Raw genomic sequence first — 19901 nt, forward strand, 5'->3', positions numbered from 1 at the left:
CTGACCCTGGTGGTGAGTGGGGCCCGGGAGGGGTGGGGCGCAGCCAGTCACCAGGAGCCGGGATGGGGCAGAGGATGGATCTGCTCTGGTACCGCGGGGCTAGCGGTAGGGGCGAAATGAAGGACCGAAAGGTGACATCTGCGGCTCAGCTCAGTCCGGCGGGGCAGGACGAGCCAGATTCGCGCCCCGGCGGCGGGTGGGTGGGTGTGTGGGTGAGTGGATTAGGGTAGGAAACGAGTCCTGGTGGGAGGTTCAGGACCGAGGATTTGGGGAGATGTTCGATTGTTTGTTTTACGGGTCGCGCTCCCGCCTCGCTGCGCTCTCTCAGGCGCCGTAGCGGGTGGGTCGGGGCGGGGGTCTGCACTCCTTTCCTCGCTCCAGGGGCCGGTGATGGTGGTTGGGACGGGTTTGGGTGGAGAAGGAAGAAGAGTATTCGTTTAGGTATTTGAGGATCCTGAGTGAGCAAAAACCTGAGACGTGAAATGCGGTTCTAGGTGCGGCCTCCACCGCAGGGTCACCTGGGATGGGGAGGTTGGTAAGTGGAGGGGCTGGAGCGGGGCCCCTGGATCCTGGCGTGCTTACCGTTGAGAAACGGCTTCCAGGCTTTGCCTGGGCTAAAGGACATTCGGCGGCTCACCCGGGCGGTCCACCCCCGCGAGCCACCTGGCCGGGGGCGGAGTGTGCCCGGGGCGCGAGGGGGTGGCCTGCTGGATTAGGGCTGGGGTTTGGGGTCGATGGTGTGATGGGGGAGCGGGGTGGTGTAGAGGAGAGAGAATCCAGGCTGGGAGGAGTGCTGGGGTAGGCGTGGGGTTGGGTGGAACTTTGTCCCGCTCCAGGGAGGACTGCGCAAGCCCAGAGCCCAACCTGGGGCCTGTGGAGCCTGGGAAACCGGCGACCCAGGACCAGATCCACCCGGATAGGAAGTTAGGGACGATCCTCGGAGAACTTGGGAACATATAGCAAAAAATCGGGAACTCTGACGGTGCGATTACGCGCGCGGGCGCTTCAGGCGAGACCAGGGCTGCATTCCGGCTGTGCTGTGGAAAGGAGCCGCAGACCCGCGGCCTACCTGCTACCAAAGATGCGCGTGGGGTCCGGAGGAGAGAGGAGCAGCCCAGCCTGGGAGCAGGTCGTCCTTGACTACGGATTCTTGCTGCTCCTCCGCCCTCAAACAGGGCGAATGCGTGCAAGCTTTGTCCTCTCTTTGAAACAGCGCGTTGTGAACAATGGATTGGTAGTTAGGATCTAAGATATATTTATGGCCAAGGGATTGTACAACTGAGCGCGTCGACCCGTCACAAAATGTCTGAGCTGATGAAATGACTATTTACAAATGGGAACTGCTCCCAAAGTGTGTTCTTTTTGTGATATATTTGAAAGCGTTTCCAGCTAATACGTTTTAAAAGCGTGAATTTAGTGTTTTGCGTTTTCCCTGCGAAAGGAATTCGGGAACGGGGAGAAGCAACTGCGGAGGTGCTGTGTTCCCAAGATTTCCCGAGTGTTCGCTGGAGGGGAGGGCGTGGGGTTCGAGGAGCTGTCCGGATGGATGGCAGGCAGTGGGGGTGGGGGTGCTGGGGCGTGGCAAGGCAAGAAGGTGCCTGTGTATCTAAATAGAGAGCATCAACTCTAGCGTATGGTTTACTCCTTTAGGATTATTTTAAATTTTAAACAGAATTTTCTAAAGTTTAGATTAAACGGTCTAACTGGAGACTTGAACACTAGAGAGGGCATATAGAGAACAATTTCTTTCATCCACAATCTCTAGTTTGCAGACACCTTCAATTTCTCTCCAGATGGGTAAATAAAAACTTCTGTTGACCATCCTATGTCTGTACTTCCTTTTGACTCTCATGACTCTCCACGCTTCAGTATAATATTAACGGCATCACATTTTAGAAATGCAGTTTTCATTTTATGGATGCCTTGATGGATCTCTCAAAGACAATTCCTTGTTGGAAGCAAGAGCTCTTCAAAGCGAGTCTTTAACACAGAACTGAGACTTTTAACATGCTAGCCTTCCCACTGAGCTGCCTCGTAGGTTGTGGGATCTTCCCTTCTGCACTTTTCTCCTTCTGAATCTGCCTCCTTTCCCCACCCTTCTATCCTCAGTACACTCTAAACTGCTAATTAACTACAATTCCTAATCATCCTCCCACTCACATATACAAAGCAAGGGGCGGGGGGAGAAAGAAAGTAACAGCACTATGCCATGATTGTTGAAAGCACTGAGTGTCTCTTAAAATGTTTCTCCTCTTAATGTCACAGAAATTGTTAGGAATGGTGGAAACAAACTTGTACCAGTTCAGTTGCTCAGATGTCTTCTGCCCTGTTACAAATAATGAGACCATTTTATGTGTGAGTTTAATATTGTTCTCCATATCAAATCCACTGTGGGAACTATATTATGTAATCTATTATATGTTATAAATGGTGTGTACTTGAACAGGGTTAATCTATCATTTTGCTAAAAGAGCTCTTCAAAAGGACTTGAAGTAGCATTTTCCTTTATAGCATAACTTGCTTTTCCCCTTGGAGTATGTGGCATTGTGCCCATAATCTATGTTGACAAATGGGCATTCTATCTGCTCAGATTTTACAGCATTAAATCCTGAGAATAATGTGGCTCCTTTACCAGGCTTTTTTTGTTATTGTTCATGATAACATTTGACATATTCACCTTTTTAAAATAAAAACGAGTACAATAATTCCTATTATCTTTTGCATCAGTGAAAAAAAAATGCCTAGGACAAATAAAGGAAATAAATGAGAACTAGTTTATTTCAAAATCGTGAGCTTAAGGAAGTCAGAGTTGGAGCATGTTCGTATCAGCGTATCATCTATCACCTACCTTCTTCAAAATGGTTATTGGTGCTCATATTGAGGTACAGCTAGACCCTGCAGCACCTTCTGAGTCACTAAATACATGTAAGCCCTGCACATTTTTTGGTCCTGTTGTAATCCCTGTGGCAGTTGCCATTCCATATATGGTATTCCTGGTGACCTCCAGCTAATCGTACTTTCCATCGAACTAGAATTCTGTCGAACTAGAATTCCATCTTACAGAGCTTGCTTAGAAAGCAATTCAGTAGAATCATCAAATTGCTGAGAATACAGAGAGGTAAATCTTACAATTCGAGGTGGTAAGAACTTGGAAGGTAAGATCTCCATCTTGAAGTCTTCATGGGAGAAATGATGAATTGAAAATTCCATAATCATTTTGCTCAGTCAAAAGGATCGCCTTTATTTTTCAGATATTCAATAAATTTCTGTTCTTTGGCTTATTTTTCCTCTCTTGAAAAAGGTGTCATTTTAGAAAGCCTACTTTGGGTACTCACTCTAAAACTGAACCACTGCACAAACGTGAAACACTTGCAAGTATGCTTTTAGGTTTCAGTCTCCCTTTGGCATTAGATAGTTCTATCAGGATTTAATGATTTGCATGATAAGGGTTCTATCATACAATTAATAAAATTTGGATGGTCCTGTAAAAAGAAACAAAGCAACTAATTTTTCCCTGACTATAATAGATAACACTTTATATTATCATTTAAAAAAATTTAATTTGTTACATTTTAATTTAAAGTTGCTTGCAACACTAGGTCTTATAAATCAGATATTTCAAGTTGTCCTGGAGGGTTCTTCATTAAAAGAGATTATTTTATAACTCAAACAGTCAATCCATAACTCATTAATATTAAAAAAATGTTTTTTTATGCTGTAATTTCTTTTTACTGGGCAGTCATCTATACAAAAATTATTTTAAAAATACCTTTAAAAGTCATTAGTTCATCTTACTAATCTAATGGTAGCTTTATAATTTTTGCTTTATTTTTAGTAATGCATCCAATCCCCATAAACATAGTATCAAGTTTCTTTATAATTCAAGAAGCATAGCATGACTGAAATCTGTATATGAATATCATCCCTTTCAATATCCATCCCTCATATTAATGAATTAATTGTGCATTCTTTCTATCTTCACACAGCAATGAAGGTGAATGAGCTACTGCTATATATTGAGCATGGATACATTTCACAAACATAATCTGAGCAAAGAAAGCAAGTTGCATACCATTCGCATACGACTACATACATTTAAAGCCCCAAATTGGCAAAAGAAACCAATCTTCTTTGTGGATCTGTATACGTGGGATAAAATTAAGCAGAAATGGGGAAGTAAATGATTAACAAAATGAATCCATTAGTGGTTACCTGAGCTTAGAGGGGTTGAGGGATGGGAAGAAAATGGAACTGGGGAGAGGTATATAGGGACTTTGAAAATAATCGTAATAAACAAGCAATAGAGAAGCTCAACAAAAGCACAGCGTTATCATTATTAGCTAAGAAAGGAAGAGCTATTTGGTGATGGTTCTGGATCAGCTGGCTATCCATATGGCAAAAGATGAGTTCCAGGTAGTGTGGGATCTTTCACGTAGCTAATCTGTAGCTGGCAAATGGCAGTTAGATTTATTTCCTTTAAATTCTTAACCTCGTTCATTTTTGCTTTTACGTATTTTTTTTATTTGTCTGATTTCTGTGCTTGTTAGGACCTCCAGCAGAATGCTGGACACAAGCAGCTATAGTGGCCGTCGTGGATTTGTTTCTGACTTTAAGGAGAATGCTTTTACCACCTCAGCGTTAATTATGAATTTGTTTCTTTCTTTAATTTTTGTTAAGTACACTTCATTATGTAAAGAAAGTCCATTCCCTTGTACTCCTAGTTTGCTAATAATTTTTATAGCAATAAATATAATTTCCCACTTATTTTGAAGTGAACATATAGTTTTTCTCTCTCAATATATTATGATGTTAAAATACAAGAATAGATTTTCTAGTGTGAAACCGTCTTTTTATTCCTGGCATAAACCTTAGCCTTGAACATGATATGTCTTGAAATACATTATTGATTTGGTTTGCTGCTACTTATTTCAATATTTCAAATATATCTCCATCAGTGAGATCAGCCTATTACTTTTCAACTTCATACGATCCTCACATCCTCATAAAATGAATTAAGGAGTTGCAGTTTCTTCTGTTCTTTGAAACACTTTATGTAAGGCAGAGATGATCTGTTTCATATAATTATGGAAGAATTCACCTATCACATGTCTGGGCTTGATGGATATGAGGGTGTGTGTGTTTGTAGACATTTGGCTTCTAATTCAATATCCTTAATGGTTATAAGCCTATTTTGATTTTGTATACCTCCTTGAGTCAACAGTTATTTTTGTAGAAAATTGCTTATTTTGCCCCTTTTCAAATTAAGTGGAATAATATATTAACATTATCTGTTTTTAAAATATCTGTCCTTTCCGTAACTGTGGCTCTTTTTATTCCTAATATTGTTTTATCTGTGCCTTCTCTATTTTTTCCTTGCTCAATCATAGCAGGTTGTCTATACTTTCAAATCTATTATTGTATTTTAACATAATCACCCATATGGCAAAAGATTAAATAGCTACAGTGAATCACACACAAAATACCATTCCAGATGGGTAAAAGACTTAAAAGTTGGAAGTAACTTTATAATTTTTAGAAGAAAATGTTGGATAATACATTTATGACAGGGCAGAGGGAAAGTTCTCAATACATAAAAGTATAGACCAGAAGAAATGATTTAAAACATTGACTACCTTAAAAAACTAAAGGAAATGATTAATAAATTTGACTACTTCAAAACTGAAGCACTGTTTATCAAAAAGGTACCACAAGAAGAGGGAAAAAGCAACCCACATAGACCTACAAGTGAAAAATAATTAAAAATGGACAAACAGTACAAAAATGTTTAAGGGAGAGGAATAGACAAGTTTTGGTGTGGACACGGGTTTTCATTTCTCGTGGGCAGGAGTGGAATTGCTGGATTATATGTTAAGTTTATGTTTAACGTTTTAAGAAACCGCCAAACTGTGTGCCAAAGTTGTACCATTTCACATTTCTACCAGCAATGCATGGGGGTTCTGCCTTCTCCAGATCATCATCAATACATGTTATGTTCTGTCTTGTTTATTTTGGCTCTCCTACTGGGTCTCTCATTGTGCTACAGGTTGGCATTTCCCTAATGCTTAATGATGGTGGGCATCCTTCCTTCTGCTTGTTGGCCATCTGTGTAACTTCTCTGGGTACTGGCTGTTCAAATCCTTTTAAAATTTTAAGTATACAATACAGTATTCTTAACTTCAGGTACCATGCTAGCCAATAAATCTCTAAAACTTATTTATCTTGCATATCTGAAACTTTGTCCTCTGTTCTACATTGTATTAATATGACCATTTCCCCCCTAGGTCTTCAGTTTAGCTTGTGAAGCCTGCAAAAAGGTGAAATTTAATATACCTTCCCAGCTAGAGGCAGACAAGTTGGTTGGCCGAGGTGAGAAATTTTGAAACAGTGCTTTTGAAAACAAAAATTTAGTTTACCTATGCTGGAAAGAGCATGTTATCCAGTCTTTGGAATTAGCCTGAATCTATTTATAATTAGATATAAATCAAGATAATTTTAAATATATGTTTTTTTAATAACTCTATAGAATTCTGTGGTTGATTCTAATGCAGATGTTCTAGTCATTTATGTTTTAACAGTTTAAAAATTACATAAAGAATTCCCTGTAGAATACTGTCTTTCATTCCCCTAGGACTCTGGGCATTGAGAGTCACAGATAAGGTGCTGAGAGCATCGCAGCAGTGTTTCTTTCAGGGCTACAGCTGCACTGGGAAAATAGTGAGATGCTCCACTCTCTTCTAAACTAAGCTTCATCAGCCATGCGCACCCGGAGAAGCTGGGGCACCTCCAACTTTCCCAACAGCTGGGCGGGTGGCCCCTTCTCTGTGGAACAGGGAATATTGGAGGAACACATTATGATTTTTTTTTCAGAGATAGTTTGTCCCAGGGGTATCAATTTTACTTTTTCAACAAAGTATCCCTCCCATTCCTGGGAAAGAAGAAAGGAAAGGATGGAAAGAGAAGTCTGGGAAAGAGACCAGAGGTTATCACTCTGCTAAAAATGTGAAGAGGAGAGAGTTATGTCCTCACTGCTAAAGACTTTCTCTTCTTTTTGACTTAATGTCTCCATTTATGATGGATTTGGATCAAAGTGAACACACTGTACGTGGGTAACATATGGATCCTTTGAGATGAAATTACTTAAGTGGGCATTAGGTTATTACTTAAGTGAATATTAATGTATCAGTTTGGTTTCTGATAAAACAGATAGCTGAAGAATGAGATGGATTCCATCCTTTTGATACAGCAGCGAATCACTCCTGTGATACTTATATTTTACTACTTTTTACTTGGGAAAATTTCCTGGGAAAGAAGACCCCCACGTGGAATTTCAGTGGGGAGCCCCAGAAAGCTGGGAACAGGGTCCGGAGGAGAATTCTGGGTCCCTGGCAGGTGGGGGTCGGGGGCAGAGCGTACTAGGAGAGCGCCAATGCCAAAACACTGGTCTTCCTTCACTGACTGCCAGACTCACACACTGTGTCTCTCTTTGGACTCGTGTATAACTTCTGGCTGAAGACAGGTGTATCTGTCTTCATTGTTAAGGGAAAGTTTTGTGTGTTTATTCAGGTATGTGTGGGGGTGTCCAGTGCATCTTTGTCAGGATTGTAACAGGCACACCTCTTTAATAAGAAGATCATTTTCATAAGCCTTTTAGAAGCATATAAAGAGTTAGAACACCTTATTTAATACAAGAATACAATCAAGAATTATTATTTTTTAACTGAAAGAATTATCATTTAAAAATACATGCAGAGAGACTGGTTAAGATATTGGTAAATGCAAAGTGATTGATTTCATTCTACTTCATAAATTTGATTGATTGTATAAATTATTTTAACACCTGTTTTGTTTTGTTTTCCTTTTTGCGTGTGTTTCTACTTTACGACTTGGAAATTTTTACTTGCAGTTAATTTGAAAGAATGCCTCAGGTCTGCAGATGTCATCCACTCCAGTGACCCTGACTTCAGAGTTCAAGATGACGGGTCCGTTTACACAGCCAGCACTGTTCTGTTGTCTGATGAGAAAAGATCATTCACCATACGGCTTTCTGACACCAAGAAACAGACACAGAAAGAGATTACTGTGCTCCTGGAACGTCAGAAGAAGGTATACAAAGTACATTGATACTTCCAGGCATGTTTTTCTTTTTGTTAAGTGCTTCCATTACAAATTGCAAAGAGGACAAAAGGAAAAATAATCTTCGTCTTCTTTCCCCTTCCCTTTTGTTTTCTGCTTTCCCTTCTCTCCTCCCTTGCCCCCTCCCCGCTCCCGCCCCTTTCTCTCCCTCCTCTCCCTGTCTCTCTTTCCCTCACTGGTTAAACACTGGCTTCGTTAAATCTAGTGGCACCTCCTCTGAGAAGGCTTCTTCCATCTCTAAAGTCTAACTAATTACTTTTGTATCAGTGTCAGTTTGGTTACGCCTCTGTTGCAGCGTTCAGAATTTTATTTGTGCAAACAATTTACCTGTAGCTGCTTAAGGGCATGATCCAACCCTTTCGTGCTTATAGCCTCCGTTACGCCTGACCCATAGTCAATAGGCTAATTAATATGAAGTGCAGTAACTCCCAGTGAATAAGAGGTAGATTCCAAGTGCCACAGTGATCCTGATATTGAAATAGGATGGAAATCGTGGCGAGTGTATACACGTGAATGGTACTGGCCATCGCTCCCTGATCATTCGCTGCGCTGCTGGAGTCCTCGTTATGAGGAACGCCGTTATGAAAGTATTCACAAAAACAAGGTTTAGGCTGGATTACAACTCATCGATGTGAAGGGTATTAACGATAGTTAACTTACATGACTTTAGCATTTTAATAAATGTTTCATACAATTATTTATTGATTCTCAGGAGATACAATGTCTTCTTGCTACACCATGGAATAAAGTGGAAATGACTAGAAGCTCCAAGAGAACTTTCTGCGGTGATGGAAATGTTCTGTAATCTGCACTGTGTGATATGGTTGCCCAGTATTAATGGCTACCGAGCACTGGGCATGTGGCTAGTGCAACTGAAGGATGGAATTGATATTTTATTTAATTCTAATTAGTTTAAAATCAAACAGTCATGTATGGCTTGTAGCTACCACATTGGACAGTGCAGTTAGAGTGTTAAGGCAACAAAGAATGTGCATTGGTCTCACTCTGGTTGACCTGAGAGTTATGAGGTTTTAGCACAAATAACAAGTAAGTGCTGTCTATAGATTTTTACAAAGAGGATGTGTTTTTTTTAATCTTTTTTGGGGACAGAACAGGAAGAACTAAGAGTACAGTGATGATTTTCCTAACCTGAAAGTATAGGTAATGTTGGAAAGGAAGGTATACACAATGAAATTCTTTGGTTCATGAAAACTTTAAAATCTGGGCGCATTCTTTCTTACCCTTCTAATGCAAACAAAGAGCTTGTTATCTGGTCTTTAGATTCATCGTGGAATTCCTGAGCCTGAGCCTTCAGGGAGGCGTTAGGTTTTTGGGCCGTCTACTATTTGACAATGAAGTAGGCTGTGACGCTTTTGTTTATTTTTAATTTTCTTTCTCTCCATTCAGGTCCTGAGGAAAAGACATACTAATGAAACTGTTCTCAGGCGCTCCAAGAGGCGATGGGCACCGATTCCCTGCTCCATGCAAGAGAATTCCCTGGGCCCTTTCCCTTTGTTCCTTCAACAAGTAGGTTTTAAACTCTTCCTTCCTGTTGGGAGTGCTTTAAGTCCAAGAGTCTGTTTTGTTCAGGTTTAATCACTCTTTAAACATTTAAAAGTACACAGATGATTAAAGATACTCATAAAGTATAATAAAAGCAAGTAAAATGAGAAAATTACTAAAAAAACTAATAATGAGAAAAAATGGAAAATCACTAAACAACTAACAATAATGTGAGAAAGACTCTGCAGCCATTAGGTGATCTTTGTTAGTTTATTCATTCATTTAGCAGCTGGTTCTTCCTCATCCCCACATCCCCACCACGCCCACCACCCTGACCCCTCAGTCTCTAAACTCTGGAGAGCTCCGGGGCTCGGCTACAAACCTTGTCTCTTGTTTATCTATATTCACTTTCTCAGCGATCTCACCCAGCCTCATAGCTTGAAGCACTATGCATGCATTGGAGACTTAAGACATCCTATTTCCCACCCAAACTGTCTAATGAATATTTCCACTTGGAATTTTGGCAGACATTTCAGACTTAACAAATACAAATCAAATGTTTGGGTATTCTGCCCAAAATATCCTCCCATCTCAGTTAATGCCCGCTCCATCCCTTCAATTGTTGGGGCGTTTGATAAGGTTTTAGTTGTGGAAAGCACACTTCTTTTTAAAGAAGTAACAGATAAGAATTTACTACAGTGTATTAAAACACTTTTTAGAATTGTTGGGAAGGCTGAAGAAGCAAACTTTGGGTTGAATTTTCAGAAGTGAATCCCCGTGCAACCTGCAAGAAGGGACATACTTCTTTCTCCATGTTGGGGAAGCCAATAATTCTAGAGCCATCCTGGGGTGCCACTGCCATGGTCAGGAAGGCGCCATGGGCAAGAAACCACCGCAGACGGGAAGCTGCTCCACCAAATGCAGCTCCAGAACGATCTGAACTGCTCCAGTCAGAGTCAGCAACATGACTGACCCACACTGTGTCTCTCAACATCCACAAAGTTTGTAAAAACAAAACAAAACAAACAAGCAAAAAAACTACTCAAACGTCTGCTGCTGTAGATAAAAATAAAAGCAAAAAGATGCATCACAGGATGCTAGCAAAGGCAGCAGAAGCAGCAAAAATGAGGCACCTACCTCACTTATGGCTTCCAAATCTCATGCAAGCACGCCTCCTTGTCCGTATTTAAATTCAGGACTCTCGTTTCAAGAGACCCTGCAAAAGAGAGAGTTTTGGGTTTGTGTTTATTTGAATCTTTCTAGCATCTACACTATGAGAGGACACAGTAGAAGGAGATAGATGTTGAGCCCCAATTTAATATGTCCATCCATTCTTTATAGTTAAATTTTTAATTTCGGTATTATTATCAGATCAGGGTATTAGCTGAATTTTACCAAGATCTCAAACTACAGCGGCTAAAGCATGATAGAGATTCAGTCCTCTCATGTCAAGGTGTGATCTGGGAAAGAGATTCTAATTTGTGAAATCACCAGGGACGCAGGCTTCTTCCTTTTTGAGCGTGGCCATCCTTGCAGGTTCAAGATGGCTCGTCGTTGTATCTAGATGAGGGAACACACCCCTCCTCGTTCTAGAGCACAGTCTGGGTCTCGTGTGGATCACTTGCATTCACATCTCAATGACCCGACCTTTTCTTGTGGCCACACCTAACGGCACGGGAGACTGAGCAATGTCTTTCTTCTGGGCAATCGTGTGCTAAGCTGTAAGTTCTAATGCTAAGGAAGAGGAGCAGAATGGACCGTGGGGGGACTGCACCCTCTGGCGTGGTGCCTTCCGTCTGCGCCCCACGTATCCAGCCCTCTGGTGAATCCTGTTGGCTGTATCTTCAAATGACGGATCCAGAACATAACGACTTCCCATCACCCCTACTGCTGCCATGCTGGTCTAACAAACCATCATCCTTCCCCTGAATTCTTGCACTTACTTTCTAGTGTTCCCGCTTCTTCCCTTACCCAGCCACCCAAGTCTAATCTTAACAGAACACCAAGAATTATCCAGCTGCAAAATAAAGCAGGTATTGCCCTTTGTCTAAATTCTCCAATGGCTCCCTGTCTGACTCCAAGCAAAAGCATCCTTGGCATCAACTCACATGATGTAGCCTTCCTTCTCATCGCCTGTGTTGTTTTCCCCTGGCTCTCGCTACTCCAACCACAATGACCTTCTTGCTCCTTGAACACTCCAGGTACAGCCCAGGTCTGGTCCCTTTGCACTTCCAGGTTCCTTTGCCAGGAAGAGTCTCCCCTGTTTATTTCCATAGCTCATTCCTTTAATTTTTGTTGATTCTCCTCCCAGAGGAACATTCTAATAGGCGTTCCTTTCGTTAGTACGTAAGAGTCTCTGTTTGCCTCGCCCCTGCCCACAATAGGCATTACTGTTCTTTTCTATCTTTGCCAAGTCAGTGGATGGGAAACTATGCCTTTTTGTTTTTAATTAGGGTTTCTTTGGTTACTACTTACACTGAACATTGTTTTCATTAAATTTGAGCAGTTAAAAAAAAAAAACATCTTTGGCCAAATGTTCATTACTGTTTTGTGTGTTGAAGTGACAGAAGTGATTATTACATTATTGAAGTCATCTCTTTAAAATAAAAAAATATAGGCACATAAGCTATATTTAAAAAGCATGTAATGAAATTTTTTTTACTTTCTTCTTTTCCGTTTAGGTTCAATCTGATGCTGCACAGCACTATACCATCTTCTATTCAATAAGTGGACCTGGAGTTGACCAAGAACCTTTAAATTTGTTTTTCATAGAAAAAGACACTGGAAATCTGTTTTGTACTCGGCCTGTGGATCGTGAAGAATATGATGTTTTTGATGTAGGAGTTTTTATTGATACACATGACTTTAAATAATTATGTTTCCTCTGCTATTCCATCTCCCCTTTTCTGTCTTCTGCACTCTCTTCTTAGAGCGTATCTTAAAGTCAAAGGAACTAGATTTTGGAATACTTGATCTGCTCTTTATCTCAACTTTTGTTAGGTAAGCCTGAAAAGAAGAAAAGAAATTTAATTGTATTTGAATATAAGTTCCAGCAAATTTCCAGGAGTTGCTTTGCTTATGAGACTCTCTCTGTCTGGTCATGGGACTGTTTCCTCTCTCCAGGACATGGCCACAGCTAACTGGAAGGGTCCTCTTCTCACTTCTGCTGTGGTTTTTTTTCCCTCCTTAAACATGTATGATCATCTGACGCCATCTGAGAACTAGATAAGGAAGTAAAAGCGGGAGACCAAACCCAAATAAGCCAGCATTCTGATATGGATAAGCTTACATCAAAGGGGGATAATTCAAATAATTTTCAGCATAATAATCAGACAATTTTCAGTGGAATATGGTAAATGCTCTGGGGTCATGCAGTCATCCCTGTGGTGCAGGGGGACTGATTCCCTATAGGCAAGAGGGCTTCTCTTCCTAAAAGAAGAGAGAGGAGATGCTGGGTATTAAACGTGACTGATGTCCACCATGTGACATTTCTGTGCTTCTGGCTAGAAAATTTTCAACTCTGGTGTAATCACATGCTGAATAGAAATACAATCTATTTGACGTTACATTGCCTTTGGTTAGCTGGCAACTGGGAAATTGTTAAATGCATATTGTTAGAAAACCACTTACAGAGATGTGACCTACAAGGTAAAACAATAAAGGGGATTGGTAGTGACATTTTATTTAGATCATGTGGTAGGGATTTTTCCAGTTGCAATGAGTTTAATTGTTCTCCCCAGTATAACATTCTGATTATGGGGAAGATGAGAACTGTAACCCCAATCTCTACATTCACATTTAATTCCTTATTCCAATAGCCTGAGTAGCCCCTGGCTTGCTGTGCTCTGACTGAGGTTTGATTTGAAGTGTAGCCACTTCTGCGAAACACTGGATGCTCTTAACTGTAGTTAAAGTGTTTCTGCATTTGATGCTTTGATAACTAAAGAAGCACTGACTGGAAGTTTTGAAGTGAGTTCCTACTGAAAAGATTTGCAGAGAAGATTTGCAGATAAAGCACTGTGTTCTTTCTCGCTAGATTCTTTACATAAAGACTGTTGAACTTGCTTTTCACTGTTTTACAGCTGATTGCCTATGCGTCAACTCCCGATGGGTATTCAGCTGACTTACCTCTTCCGCTGCCCATCAGAGTGGAGGACGAAAATGACAACCGCCCTATTTTCACAGAGGCCGTTTATAATTTTGAAGTTCCGGAAAGCAGTAGACTTGGTAAGACAACTTTTAAGAGTAAAATGTGCTGTGTTACATGTTTATATACACTGTTTGAGACATTGAGTTTTCACTCAAAGCCAGAGCATCCTGAGATGACATTGGACCAATATCTACATAGCAGATTACATTTAATCCTACCAAATCCAATCAATGTGTAATTTACAAGATATTAAGGAGTTTGTGGTGTTGCCAATATGATGCCCATGAATTATAAAGGCAGACAGCAGTTATTCAAGCTTTGTACCGTATTTGTAGACTTTATTTCATTTCATCACTATGTGGGTTCATCATTATTCCTGGCTCCAAGAGAGGACGTGCAGGGTAGAGTGTACGATAAAACTAAAATCAGTGTAGAAATTTTTATTAGATTTTATTTAGGAAGGTGTTGAATGACATCCACTGAGGATACAATTTCTTAAGCTCTTATCTATGTTGTCTCTTCGCTTAAAACTACTACCATACCACTTCCAGTTTAGAAAGAATGCTGGGATGAGTTAAAGAAACTTGCATCGTATGTCCTTCACCCTAAACACTTGCGCTCACCTGTGGAAAACCAGAGTGTTTCAGTTTAGTTGGCATATTTTGTGTGTGTGTGTGTGTGGAAGGAGGTTAATTCGGTTTATTTATTCTTAGAGGAGGTACTGGGGATTGAACCCAGGACCTCATGCATGCTAAGCATGTGCTTTGCCACTTGAGCTATACCCTCCCCCATTAGTTGGCATTCTTGATTGTCACCTGAGACTTGCAATATGGGGAATGGCTACTCTCAATCAAAGCGAAGGGAAGTGGACTCAGTCATAAAGGATGACTTTGCTAATTCACTGATTAAAGTTTCCAGTAGTTACTTAGATCTTCCCTGGATTATTATGACTGCTATTTCCTTTTATATTTTACTTTGATAATTTAATGTCGTAGATGTTAACCTTTTTGTTACTCACATGGTACAATTAAAAAAATAAAAATAGTTTGTTTGGAGTTTGGGAGACCCAGTTTCTGATTCAGGCTCTGTTACTATTTCACTGTGGGAACTCATGAAAGTCCCTCTGTGTTCTCTGACCTGTAAAATGAGTTAATTACATTAGATGACCTATAATGTTTTAGACCTCACAAATCTATGACCTTTGTTACATTTCTCTATTTTCAAAGAGGATGACTGGTTTTAGACCTTAAGGATTCTGTTCTCTTTGGTAGTAACAGAGAAGACTCAAGGACGAACACTTTGATGCTCAGATTAACCCAAGAAATGTTAAGCATCTCACATCAGTAGGCTCAGACCAGTTAAGGCTGTGACACCCTGAGCTAGTAAGCAGTTCCTTGAGTTGGCCTTACCTCACACACAGAGGGTTTGGGCAAAGGCTCCCCAACTAATATTGAAATACAGTACTCATGGGAAGGAATTTGCAAGTCAAGATTTTATGTGGTAAGTAAAGGAGTTCTGTACCCAGAGAATTAAAATAGTGTTTACGTCTTCCTGTCAATAAAATTGCAGGAAGAAAGTGCAATGCCTTGTGATGCTCCTCAGGCCAGCCTCACTTACAGGGCTGTAGGCACAGTGGAGCTATGCAGTATAATTTCACGGGCATTGGAACACCATCCTTATGCTATAAAAATACCACCCGTATATACTTGATGATACCTGAAATCCTTTACCAGAGCAATATTCTTACTTTCCATACTGATGAAAAAATAACAAAAGCTACCACTGAAGAAAAGAGCTGACTTAAGTTCTCCCTGAATGGTAGACAGTATGAAATAAAATTAAGTGGGACCAGGGAGAGTGGGGCGTGGATACCAATCTGTTGCAAGAGCCTGAGGCAAATCAAGAAATAGCAAAATGCATAGAAAGGACAGACTGGGATGTGAAAGGTCAACTTGATCATTTATCCAACTGTACCCCAAATCACCCTTAATTTAGCTATTAATCACAAGTTTAATTAAAAAAATCTGATTTACTTAGGAGACATGGTTTATACCTCCAGCCAGGTTAGTTATTCCAATATATGGGAATACGTGTTGAAATTATTCTTAGATGCCAATTAAATAAGTTTTTAGTAAATTTACTATCAAATATTTTAAGCTGTGAGCTTGATTCTCAGCATCAGAGTGTTTCATATTATAAATTTATAGCCATCTTCACCAGTACAATGTAAAGATGGAATACCTCTGGTAAGAAATACATCTTTTGAAAATTGTAGATACACCCAAACGTATTTTGCAATTCTGGAAATTAAGACTCTTTTTGAAACATGTAGGGACAACAGTGGGAGTGGTTTGTGCCACGGACAGAGACGAACCAGACACAATGCACACGCGTCTGAAGTACAGCATTGTGGAGCAGACGCCAAGATCACCTGGGCTCTTTTCTGTGCATCCCAGCACGGGCGTAATCACCACCGTGTCTCCTTATTTGGACCGAGAGGTAACTTTCACAATCTGTACAATATTGTTTAACTGGGGTTGAACCCACCACCCCCAGTTTAGTATAATTTGCTATCCTATGAATTAAAAGTTTCTCATTTTACTTACGCATAAGACAATGTTGCCTGTTTTTAAATAATTTATATTTCCTCCTGTAAGAGAAACCACGAGGAATTGAAATACAGATCAATTGGTGTTTAGAAGGCATTAGAAAAAAAGATATTGCTTATGAAAGTTGATACTATTGAATATTATTTTACCTCTTGTATATGACTGGTTGGTCCCAGCTCAGTATTCCAGCTTAATTCTCATGTCCTTCGCTTAGTCTGCTTACTTTCTCCATGCTTGAAATGCTGTTCCTTACATCCCCACCTCTGCTCATCCTTAACCTTTCCCAGAACATCTGATTCTCGCCGTAGTTTCAACCACTGTCTATGTACCGCTGACTCCCAGACTGTATTTCTGGCCATGAGCTCCCCTTCAGTATAAGGGCCTTCCATCCAGCTGCCTTCTGGACCTCTGTCTTTAGATTTCTCACAGGAACATGCAATTCAGTATATGCCAGGCAGAACTCACTCGTTTCACCCCTCCTTGCCCACCTTGCTGGTGTTCACTTCCTCAGAGAAGCACTCGCTTCCTGTGGGGGTCAGTGATACCCCGGCACCTGTGTTGGCCTGTCTCTCCAAGTGGGACACCTGAGAGCAGCATTCTCAACCCCCTCTTTCTCTATTAACTTGTGCGTGCCACCTGTTAGCAAGTCAGACTCCATTCTAACTTACAGAATACTTTCCTCTCACCCTTCCTTTTCATCCTCATTGCTAATGCCTCAGTTTTATACTATTTCTGGAGCCTTTAACAGGTTTCTTTGAATTCCAGCTCAGCTCACTCCAAATACTTTTTCTAAAACCTAGATGTTCCTATTTTGTGTTCCCCATACAACTCCCATAAAACTTTTCCCTATTACCTGCTAAATCTACATTCTTATTATAGGTCTTTGTAATTTAACCTCTGCCTGCTTTTTCAGCTTTCTCCCTGTCTACCAAATTCTTTGGCCATATGCAAATAGAGAAATCAAATAAAAGCATAGAGACACACAAATTAAAGTGTATACAATTGAGTTTTCCTTTATAAAGCTAAACAAAGGTTTTCAAAATGAATTAAATATATGCTTTGTTTTCAGGTTAAAGACAAGTACTCATTGATAATGAAAGTCCAAGACATGGATGGTCAATTTTTTGGACTGATGAATACAGCAACTTGCATCATAACTGTGAAAGATTCAAATGACAATTTACCCACTTTCAGACAAAATGCTGTAAGCAGATAACATCAAAATCTATCTCTATTGTCATTTTTTATTTATTCAATCTGATTAATAAAATATTTATCATACTTTGAAGTATCAATTTCAGTTTATCAATCAATGAAATATCTGACATAAAATTCTCTTTTATTTATTCATGTTAGTATTAATATTACCCCCTTTTTGTTGAAGGCCGTAACATTAGTTTTCATTTGTAACAAAGTTCTTTATTCACTTAAAAGATAATCCTTAATAAAACGATGCTCTTTGTGACTTACAGTTTAGAAATAACCTAGGCAAAAACTGTAAAAGCAAGTATTTTTGGAGTGGAAGAAACATTTTACTTTCTTTATAAAGTAAGTTTCTAATGAGTTCTTTCTGTTTCAGTACGAAGCATCAGTAGAGGAAAATACAGTCGATGTGGAGATTTTACGAATGCCTATAGATGATAAGGATTTAATTAACACTGCCAACTGGAGAGCCAATTTTACTATTTTAAAGGGCAATGAAAATGGACATTTCAAAATCAGTACAGACAAAGAAACTAATGAAGGTGTCCTATGTGTTGTCAAGGTACAGTAATGATGAGCAATTGACAATGTGACAAGTTTTAATCAACTAATGCTTTAATCAGCTAAATAGTTTCAGATCATAGACTTTACAGTTTGGAAGAGAACTTACTCTATTTTGTCCAACTGCTCTGCTTTAATGCTTGCCTTTTTTCTGTAATTTTGTTACTAGTTATTAGTTACCTAGTGTATGGTTGAATATTCTCGATTATAAGGAAAGACCTCCATATCTCCCTTAGCAGCCTATTCCATGTCTGGAGAGCTCTGATTCTCAGAGGTCCTTACCTCTACTGTGCCTAAATTATTCTCCTTGTAATGCGTGTCTTTGGATCAGGTTTTATCTCTGCTGCTGTGCAGAACAGGTTTGATCCTTTGAAAAGGCTGTTATGTCCATTTGAGATTTACCTTCTCTAGGACAAATATTCCCATTTCTTTTAACTATTCCTTACATGCTATAGTTTAGAAGCTCATTTTTCTTCTCATTCTCTCCCTGTCTCATATATTCCTGGCTCTGATTCTTTTAAAGGTGGTATTGAGGATGAAATATAGTTTCGAGGGGTCCTCTTCCCCTTACGTCTCCTCTTTTCCCTACTTGGGTTACTTGGCTTGATAGAGCCATGGCTTCAGGTGTACAGAGAGGTCTTCTCCCTTTAAAACTTCAATTCATTTCCACTTCTCTCAGTTTACTTTTTTAAATTATCTCTTTCCTCTCTCATTATCAGCTCTGTTGCTAATCTTACCTTCTCTCTCTCTTTAAGCCATTCATTCATAATAGTCCCTAACATACTGGACAATGAAATGTGCACTTGCCATGTAGGTCTTCCTTTCCATGTTTTATGCAAACCCTTAGAAAACCTGAATGCATCCGAGAGCTCCTTTGGTAGCCACACTGGTCTTTAAAGGTATCTGTCCTTTTCCGTGGTAAAGGTTTGTGTCTGCATAGTTAAGTTACATCTTTAAGTTATTTCTAATCTAAGTAAAGTATCTTTAATTTTAAAATGAACACTATACAATCAGGGTAATTGAAATCCATCTTCCTGTCATGTGGGCTACATACCTGATGATGACTAACCTCCTTACTGGTTAAAGAATGAAATCCATGCATTGATTGCTTTAAAGGAGTCCTCTTTCAATGCTCTGGTTCTTTCTTGTTAGTCAGGATTATGTTCAGGATAGGAGGGCACTTTATTCATTCTTTAGTACCCTAAAGTGTTAAATAATCAGTAGGTTAAACTGATGGTTTAGCTGAACAGAGCTTTCAAACATTGCCTCTTTAGTTAGTATCTCCTATTGCATATTATTGCCCTTTAACAGAAAGTGTGTCACTTATACCCTTCATTTGCCTGTGTGACAGCTTGAGAGATTACTAAAACCTATAGTGTAGAGCTCTTACTGTGTGTGCATTGTATAGAAGAGAAAACTTAGGCTCAGAGGCATTAAGAAATGTACCCAAGGTCCACAGCTGGGACGTAGTAGAGACAGGATTTGAGTCTATGTCTTTGATTCCAAGTATCTGCTCTTAAGCACTGTGTTAAATTGTTTCATTGTTGTTGTTTTGGTTTGGTTTGGTTTGGTTTTGGGGGGCAGAAGTAATTAGGTTTATTTTTTATTTATTTTTTAATGGCGGTACTGGGGATTGAACCCAGGACCTTGTGCATGCTAAGCACGCGCTCTACCACTGAGCTATACCCTCCCCACTTAAATTGTTTTGAATAGCTATGTGATCTTGGAACGTTAGCCTCTGT

General features: G+C 39.9%; 1 protein-coding gene across 1 annotated transcript in view; it reads left to right on the plus strand.

The window, feature by feature from the left end:
• The first annotated feature begins 1081 nt into the window (after positions 1-1081).
• Positions 1082-19901, plus strand: part of DSC3 (desmocollin 3) — a 34225-nt gene continuing 15405 nt past the window's right edge. The window contains exons 1-10 of the mRNA XM_064481440.1: positions 1082-1234; positions 1442-1594; positions 6282-6366; positions 7904-8103; positions 9541-9660; positions 12318-12473; positions 13719-13863; positions 16119-16285; positions 17465-17599; positions 17975-18160. Of these exons, the coding sequence (XP_064337510.1) occupies positions 1082-1234; positions 1442-1594; positions 6282-6366; positions 7904-8103; positions 9541-9660; positions 12318-12473; positions 13719-13863; positions 16119-16285; positions 17465-17599; positions 17975-18160 (1500 nt within the window). The remainder of the gene's footprint in view (positions 1235-1441; positions 1595-6281; positions 6367-7903; positions 8104-9540; positions 9661-12317; positions 12474-13718; positions 13864-16118; positions 16286-17464; positions 17600-17974; positions 18161-19901) is intronic.

This window comes from Camelus dromedarius, chromosome 32 (assembly GCF_036321535.1).
Source record: "Camelus dromedarius isolate mCamDro1 chromosome 32, mCamDro1.pat, whole genome shotgun sequence".
NCBI lineage: Eukaryota > Metazoa > Chordata > Mammalia > Artiodactyla > Camelidae > Camelus > Camelus dromedarius.